The 9,298-nt window shown below is 40.2% G+C and overlaps 1 protein-coding gene across 1 annotated transcript in view; it reads right to left on the reverse strand.

Annotated features, from left to right (window-relative positions):
* ryr2b (ryanodine receptor 2b (cardiac)) overlaps positions 1-8,213 on the reverse strand; it is a 64,369-nt gene extending 56,156 nt beyond the window's left edge. The window contains 16 exon segments of the mRNA XM_053436801.1: positions 229-347; positions 854-949; positions 1,202-1,337; positions 1,423-1,603; positions 2,217-2,338; positions 2,503-2,667; positions 2,823-2,979; positions 3,422-3,496; positions 3,585-3,681; positions 3,926-4,049; positions 4,379-4,491; positions 4,602-4,680; positions 4,812-4,913; positions 5,272-5,376; positions 5,578-5,697; positions 8,172-8,213. Coding sequence (XP_053292776.1) covers positions 229-347; positions 854-949; positions 1,202-1,337; positions 1,423-1,603; positions 2,217-2,338; positions 2,503-2,667; positions 2,823-2,979; positions 3,422-3,496; positions 3,585-3,681; positions 3,926-4,049; positions 4,379-4,491; positions 4,602-4,680; positions 4,812-4,913; positions 5,272-5,376; positions 5,578-5,697; positions 8,172-8,213 — 1,833 coding nt within the window.
* Between the last annotated feature and the right edge of the window lie 1,085 nt (positions 8,214-9,298).

A 9,298-nucleotide genomic window follows, 5' to 3' on the forward strand; every position in this document is an offset into this window, starting at 1 on the left:
GATCCCACATTAGGGGGAAAAGTTCAACAACCGCGACTGAGGCTGCAATCGGCTTTTCTTTGCTTTTGTATTTCCTCACACAAAGAAACGTATTTGGACGAGCTGCAGCTTTTCAGCCAATGAACCCAAATGTAGCATGAACATATTGATAATATATTATATTTTGGCTTCCAGTATTGATAAAGCTTATACTATTTTAAAATCAAAGTCAAATACTAAATATACTACCTTATGGTTGCATCCATGCTTGTCAAGAAAAGAGATGATGGATTGAATGTGTCCTTCTTTGATGACATTGAGTGCTTCAGGACTTTCCACTAGGATACAGTGCAGAACCTCCAAGACTCCTGTACATGACAGTTTGTAATTGCTCATTAATATGCGGAAGATACTTTGCAGTGCAGCCTTTAATATCACGAGTGCTTGCTATGATGCTGAGATAAGATAAATTCTGACTTAATATGCAGCAGATAACATTAAACACCGGGAATATTTCACCATTTAAAACGTGGCCCTCAACGTTGACATTCATTATCTAATAGGTTTATCTGCGAGTCTACGTAAATATGTGTTCTTAAAATAAGGCAAAAAGGGTCTTGTGAGGTCACAAAATCTATGACCTCCAAATTTGATTCAGGTCATCCTTGAGTCCAAGTAAATGTTTGTGTCAGGTGTAATAAAATTCCCAGCAGGTGTCGCTAGTATGTCACATTCACATTCAAGGGACAGACAGATGGACGACAGACAAACCAAAAAACTTCGGCTGCTGCACGGAGACATATTGATACCCAAGGATGTGGTAATTTGTGAATATTTTGCAAGTGAAAATAGAATAAGTACAAGTTCAACCAACCAGAGGAGGCCTCCAGTCGGTCTAGTCGGCTAATCAGCCAGTCCAGAGAACATGAGAAATGTGCACAGTTTACACGGTTTCCCTGGATCAAAGCAGCTGGAGAGAGAAAGAGAAGCGAGTGTGAGGAGGAGGCTCAGGATTCATCGATCCATGTATTTTATGCAAAATGACAGAGTGTATAAACCACATTTCAACAATTTATCACTTTAAATTGATATTTTTAGCAAAATGCATATGAATGCTCAGTAAATATTACAGAGAAAACATTTGTATCTGTAGATAATAAATGTTGTGGGCTCAGTTCTGCAGATGACAAGGTGTCTATACTAGATGTGTGTTCATTCTCACCCAGTAGCTCATAGAAGCGGTTGAGGATTGTCTCCCATTCTTCTCCCATCTCACCCTGAGCAGACTCAGCAAAATCAGAAGCGCTGCTGTACTGGTGTAGACGATCAATACAATCTAGCACAAGAGCTATCACCCCCTGAGAAGATACAGGGGTACACGTATGAAACACTGTCAAACGAATAAAATATAGGTCAAGTTGAAACTATCACACATGTAGTTACCTCTTCTTGAAACATGTTTTGCCGATTCTTTAGAGCTGCCATGCTGTTCTGTTTAGCTTCATGGCCAAGCCCCTCCAGAGGTTGGAAGTACTTTATTAGATCCTGCAGACTGCACATCACCATCTCTGTCGGCATGCTGACAGATGACAGGTGTCCTTGCTGACTGAAGCCATCCACTTTCCTACAGCAGATGTGCATGAGGAATACAACAATAGTATATTTCACAGACCTGATTAGTTTCCAGCCTGGACTCAAACTACCAGACCTTTAAATCTTCTCGTGGTAAAGCAGGCCTGGATTTGAAAACCATCAACTATGACTTATGCTCTGGGCTGCTTATCGGAATCAACGGTGGAGAGTGATGCATGTTACACAGACTGGAAAGTTATGGGAGGCAAATGTATGATTCTGATGTATTCTAGTTTTTTATACAGAGAGAAAATAGAAAGTTTGAGAAATGTTCAGAGCCTCAAGTGATTCCATATCTCAGAGTTTTCTCCCAGTTAATTATGCAAGAACCACTTTTTAAAAGCATGGGAGGAATCCCATGGTATTCTTCAAAATTTCTTAGGGTATCGCTGTGGTTCTGTGTACGACAAGAAAATCCTTAAGGCATTCCAATTCTGCTGAAGTCTGCATTTGTGTGTGTGTGCGTGTGCTATTATCCGTATTAAACATCAGCCTATACAATATAAACCTTTACCAATTTATCTGTAATAGGCCAATATTGGTCTGGCTGATATATCACTGTCGCTGTACCAAATATCTGAGGGTGTAATTACACGGACCATCACCTGATAAAGCGGCTGAAGAGGAGAGTAGCACTCCGGACGAGTCTGGCCGAGTGAGATTCTTCCCTCTGAGAACGAGACAGCGTCAGCCCGTCGTCCATGTGACCCTCGCTGTGCAAAATGGCCTGGAAGCACAACATTTGCAATTATTTTCTATTGATTGTTTATCCCCCCACTTTCCATATATTAAAAGTGTGATTCAGTGTATTTTCACATTCAATATTCATTATAGACGGAATATAGAATGAGCCTCGTGCCTTTGCTGAATCAATGAATTCTACACATTTACCTTTCGCTGAGTTCCTCCCATGCGAGACGACTTTGCATCAGTGGTTTGGTAGGTGAGCCAGAGCCCAGAGTGGACATGCTGAACGTAACATATGGAATCGCCATACTTGATCTCCGGGGTCCCCATGCCGTCGACATTAGTCCTTCCGCCAGTGTCAAGCTTCTCCTACAGGGACAAATCTATTATCACATTTATCCCAAACGAATGTGTCCCTGTGAAATAAAAAGGAACACTCCATACTAATGACCTTCAGTAATCCAGTCGTTTCATAATCGTTTCAGAAAATGAATTGATCTTAACAGTCTCATGTGACCCCTGACCTTTGAGGAACGGAAGCAGAAGGAGGTCGTGTTGATGTCGGCTTTTTCCCGATCAACCAGGTAAAGGCCCTTTTCCTCCGTCAGACCCAGATACCTCCCGGTGGTCACATGGCACAGTCTGAAAGGCTGCCCCCAGCATGTATGCCTCCCGCTCCACCTGAGGAATATCAAGGACTTTGTGTTATGCTGTTGTTGTTGTTATTCTCGTTGCTGCATTCTTTTCCAGGAAATTGAACTGTCTGCTACAATTACGCTGTCTGCTGAATAGAATTGTCTGCTACATTTAGTTGTTTGCCTCTTTAGTGTTGACATGGCAGGGGAGCAAGCAGGGGACACACAACCCTAATTCTGTTCTGGGCCAGACAAACAGGGTTTCTCTGCTCAGCCAAAAACAGAAGAAACAAAAACTCCAGACCTTGAACTGGCAGTGACCATCAGCAGCTGGATATTAACTCCCTCTATGTTCTTGGCAATAATTTACTATATTCTCTTCTTTTGCAACAACAACAAATCTGATCTTTTTCATACAATTAAAAGCTTTGGTGTGAAGCAAAAAATTACTGCACTTGAGCAGATCATCAAATCCCATTTATACTTACACAACACGCAGAATCTCCAGCCTCCAGAGCGAGCAGGCTTGGCTGGAGACGGATCCAACCTCATAATGCATCATCCTGCATTGAGAAAAACGGATATGACAGATGGAACAAAAGGATGTTTCTGGTGGACACGAGAGGTGATTAGTATTTTCAAGTAACCGACCTTTGCAGCTCCTCTCCCTGCCCTGTGGAGGGAACTGTCAGACAGGCGTCACTGTGCCTGTGGAGCAGCCTCAACGTGTCGCCCCCCTTCAGGTACCCTAGTGTTAGGATAAGAGACATGGGAAGAGTTTTCTCCAGAAATAGCAGACTGGGTATTGTTCACTTTCATGGTTGGCAAAGCTCTTTCAATGACCGTCGCCAACATCAGTTTGAAAAACAGAGGGAGACGCCAATCACATTTCTTGGACACAGGTATTAATTGGATCATACTGTTTTGGGCATTGATCATTTGTTATTCGGTATGCTTAGAGAACAAAAGAAAAGATGATAAAAGTAACTTGCCTTGAGCAACTCCACCTCCAGAGCAGATTGGAGCCACACTCCAGAGAGTCTGCTGGAAGGCTGCATCAACAATCAGGCTGTCACTCAAGCTTCTGTTGTCAAAAGCAGTGCCAAAGGACATGTGCTGGTAGGAAACAAAACGTTAAGGGAGAGAAAAATCAGCTCATCAACATTAAAAAGAGCTTGATTTTTCTACAATGATAGTTATGCTAATCAACTATTCAGAGAAGACAGATTGCAAACTACGGAGTGAAGTCAGAGGAAATGATAATTTTTGGATCAAAAGAAAGATAGAGGGAGCAGACAAGTGGAAAAATGAAACAGACATTCAATGTATCAACTTCAAATGCTAAGTAAGTGATCTTTTATTATTTCTTTAAGCAGATCTGAGATATTCTTATCTGATTTTCTGTCAACTCACAATAAAAGAACGTCACTCCTTTGCGTACTCACCAGATACCTCTCTGAGGACACATTGACCAGTATGAGGTCATCTCCAACACGCACCTTCTCACCCTCTGACCTCTGCCTAGATGCTGGGTGGACGGTCCACCAACACGCCTCACCTGATCCACACACACAGGAAATAGACATGAAGGATTTGTTTTTTGAATCTGAAATCTTTACTTACATACAGATTAATTTCCATCTGTTACAAAGATCTGACAGCAAATACCTGCTTTATCCTCCTGCAGACCAACATCAAAAGCCAGTTTGTCACTTGAAGACTGAGATGAGGACAAGCAGCTTAGATACTGGGAGTAAAAAAAACAACACACATATTTTTCAGCGATCATGTGAAGAAATGTTTGGATAAAAGCTAATAAAACTTTTGGGAATAAGACTGAAACCTGATTAATATGTGCATTGCATCAGGATGACTTACCATTCCACTGTAAAAGTGTAGGAACAACACTGCCTGGCCATAAAGAAGGGTGCGATGGTTTCCTCCAGCTCCCACCTGTAAAGTACAACTAAATGATGACGACTTGTTACTTTACGTTAATACTAGCTGTTCCTGTTTTATGTTTGCTCATTTGTCATTGTTATGTGTGTCATAAGACTAACTCTGTAGCAGAAGATGAATAAATACAGTTCAAATCCTCCTCAAATATATGCTCATTAAAAAGTGTACTCTTTATATAGTCAGTATATACTTCATCACTTAAACTACTATAGCTAAATTATTTAAGTAGCTGATATGAGGTCAGTTTAGTACCCCTTAAATTCCAGTTAATCATTCTGAACAAACATTCAGCATCGTGACATTGACAGAGTAGAAATCAATCAAATGTTTCAGGGAATATTAGGATGCATTAACCGAGAGATGAGAAGGAGAGACTCACCTCTGCAGCCGCGTGCTCGCTGTGGGCCAGCATCTCCTGCAGGGCTCGGACAGACAGACACTGGGCGAGGACAAAGCCACAGACAGACAAATCCGGGGGAACATTCTGAAATGAAAAGACGGTAGAGTTTGTGTCATTGAAGCAGCTTTTATATCTGGATTCTTGGCAATTGTTGTTCAGATTTTATAGACACTCACAAAATAAGTAATAAGTTATTCAAGAATAATAAAGTTTGATGATTAATGATGAATAAAACGCTCATGGTACAAAGGAAACGTGTGCAGGCATTGAGGTGGAGCCCTTTACCTTGCAGTTAGACGTGGACTCAAGTCTGCAAAGTCTGCTGCCAAATCCCTCCGCAGCCAGACAGAGCTTCACATGTTCCTCCTGGGAGGTGAAGGTGCTCTGCAAAACCAACTCATCTCCCTGAGAAAACACATACACAAGAGTTACAGATTCCTGTGAATGAAAAAAAGAAGCTAATCTCTATAGTGAGAATCAATGTAGTTGTCTTTGAAGGATAAGGCTGAGCGGATCAACTATAAGCCTCCATCTTGTAAAAAAAAAGGCAAAAAACCCTGATGCTGACTTGGTGCTCCCTCTAAAGTATACTCTGGTCAGCATTTATCTCAGGGTACACGCTAATATTAAGGCTGTATTTTCCCGCATGGTGATGCAATAAATACAAGTCTTGATCCTGTATACCAACCAACAAACATCTAAGACATAAATGAGAAAAACAGTACATGAAATTACATAAAAAAACAGCATACTGTATATAAAAAGAAGGTTTTAAATGTTGTAATTTAAGTATACTCAGGAAAGAGTGGCATGGTGTAGATATCAGAAAACAAGCTCTATCTCCACTGTAAAAGTATGCACTGTAAATCCCTCCCATCTAAACTTTATCATATCTGCATTTAAATGCCAATGGACCAAGACAACAGAATTAGGCTTTTAACATCTATTTAAAGAGCTTTAGAGAGGGACAACAGACATCTTGTCTCCAACGTCCAGCAAGGACTACCGACACCTCTCTCTACCCAGGCTGCATATCTCGACATTGGGTAGATATGGCACTGTCTGACCCCTGATTCACCCTCCTATCCACTCTCCATATCAGCAGCAGTACTCTGCAGTCAGTCAAAAACACGGCCCGACACAGCAGAGCAATCAGATGGTTGCAGGACTCAGCTCCTCTCCCAGGTACAAGTGAAAATTCTCTACACCACGAGACTTAATCCAAATGTCAAAAGCTCTGGGAAAGTGGAGATGCATGCTCATTCGTCCGGAACAGTCTTTCAAAAGGCTTGTTTGGAATTTGAAAACTGACGCTGGTGTGTAGTCCGCTCAGAGTCTCCCCCATTGTGTATTAAAGTGGAGGAGGATAAACTAGCCTCGAACAAAGACCACTTTCACTTTTGTGATGTTAAATACGGGCTTTCATTCACAAACACAGGTGTGGCTATAATGCTGCTATATGCTAACTAAACTGATCAAGGGACGAGATTCGACAGGATCACTGTGGCTTCCCGCCTCCACTGAACAATTTCCTAGGGGATACCTGGCATTAGATGTAATAATGTATGACAAAGATATCTGCAGTGTAATTGTATATTGTGGATTGATCTTTCAAAATGACTTCACCCGGGCATTGGGTCTGCAACACTGCACGTCTGAGGTATGTGTGTGTGTGGGTGTGTGTGTGTGTGTGTGTGTGTCTTGTATCGGCACCAGACACTTTCCCTTCTGTGACATGCCCTCGTCAGCGGACAAAGATAACAAGCTGTGAGAGGACAACTAACAAGTACAGAACAATGATATCATCCTCCAGTGAAGATGGAAAAAGCCATTTGTGGTTATTCTTTACTGTCACTGACTAAAAAAGAACAACGTGATGGTGACAGTGAAAAAATCCGATGCAAGTTGTGCACTGAAAGTAAAGCAGATTTGTAAATTCAATATTACTGGATCATTCATCTTACAAAGAAAATAGATGTTTTGAGTGTGTGCCATAAGATCACATTGTATTTTGATATATCCATGCTTACTGATATTAAATAAACTGTGATAAGTTGAAGATACTACTGAAAAAAAAACTGTTGATACATAAATATAATAGAAAATACCTCTTCAAAAATGCAGTTACTCAACAAACAAACTACTTCTATATCTTCATAACACTACTGGCTGTGGAAAATACATAAGAACATTTACTCCACTAAAGTATCCATGTGCACTTTTGAGTCACTTGAATATTTAAATTGCATGCTACTTTTTATAGGAAAACTTTGTCCTTGTCCAATAATTTACAGGTATAGTAACTGTTACTTTTTCAAGTCTAAAATTCTATGGTATTTTGACACAGTAGTATTGCTAGTACATGTATTAAGCTGCTTTAAAACTAAAATTATAATAATGATGGTCAATTGTAACTGAAAAACACTAACTCAAATACTGTATTTAAATACAAAATGGAGGTACTCATGCTTACAATTTTTGTATTGAGTATTTTAATTTCATGACAATTTAATTCTCCACTACAGTTCAAAGGGAAATATGATGTGCAGCAACTAAAACATTATATTGCTGCTTACACATGAACGCATGTAAATATAGTTATCTTAAGTATATAAGCTACATGGGTCATATTCTTATATTGTACTTTTATTTGTATTTTGTATATTTAAGGTTATGTAAATTACCTTTGCATGTAATGTGGGGTTTTTATGTAATGATTTAGCTAAATTAAAACATATTTAAGTCTTCTACCACTAATGTTTACTGTTGACATCTCTGCAGCCAGCTTTTGTATAAAAACATGTAGTTTTCTAGTGTGACCTATTTACATGTATTTCTTTTTATATCTCCAGAGCAAGTTTGAAAAGTGTCTGACTCACCGTGCGTAGAAAGTGGAATTCATCATCTCCAGAGTCGGACATTATTCAAACCTGAGCTAACAACATGAGAGCAGCTGTGGGAGGGGCAGGTGAAGCTGGAGGAGGCAGAGAGCATGACGGGTGACGTCAGTGTGTGGGCGGAGTCTGCTGATAACTTCCGGTGTCGTCTCCTGGCGCCATTTTCTTCCAAGTGAAGGATTAAAAGATGCTAGCATCCAGTGTTAGCGACAACCGAGCGTGGTAATCATGCTAGCATCCCCTGTTAGCGTCAACAGCTCACGGTAACACCCCTCCCTCTCTTTGCATTACTAGCCTCCATTATGTTTCCAGGGTTCCAGGCCCGTCATGTATTAGTTAACTTTTGAGTCAATTTATTTAAAGTAGCATTAACTAGCAATGTTAAAAAAACAGTAAGGTTTTGTCAGAACACCCTCAGATTTTTGCTATGTCACCAAGAGCTCTTCCAAAAGTGATTTAGAATATGTTTTGTTCGCTGTACAACAAAAATTATGTTTTTACCTCTTTCCCAAGTCGCCGCTTCATTTTCCTCACAGGTGTCCATTTACAATCTAAACAAAACGGCTGCTCTATGTTGTTTAGTTTCAGGAACAGCTTTTGTCTTCAATTTTCTTTTCATTCAGGTTGTTAAAAGAGAGGATTGTAGAAAAAATTTACTTACTGCAATTACCATAGATCAATTCAGCTTCCGATTTGGCAGAGGAGCACTGAGTGATTGTTTCTTTCTCTGCTATTCACCTGCAATGTTGTGAATGTATGACATAGCAAAATTGCTGTATTCTAGTTGTGAAAAAAGCTATTTGAATACTTTGTATTTTGTTTGGGGAAATTGGAGCGGCCATTGAAAAATAACTCCATTCCAACTTTATCATCTGGCCTCAGCCTTAATTCACACTGTGCATGCAAGGTTCCCTTTCTGCACGTTTCAGCTGACCAGCTGTGACTAAAAGACTGGGATTACAATAGAAATCGATAGTCTAAGAATGGGAAGTGGACCAATTTTTCCCAATATGACCAAATTACACAGTTCCACCTGGGACACATCTTGGACATTGTTCAAAAAGTCCATCATTCTATAATTCACCAAAACGTTCCACTTGTAAACAAAA

The sequence above is a fragment of the Pleuronectes platessa genome, chromosome 12 (assembly GCF_947347685.1).
Source record: "Pleuronectes platessa chromosome 12, fPlePla1.1, whole genome shotgun sequence".
Lineage (NCBI taxonomy): Eukaryota > Metazoa > Chordata > Actinopteri > Pleuronectiformes > Pleuronectidae > Pleuronectes > Pleuronectes platessa.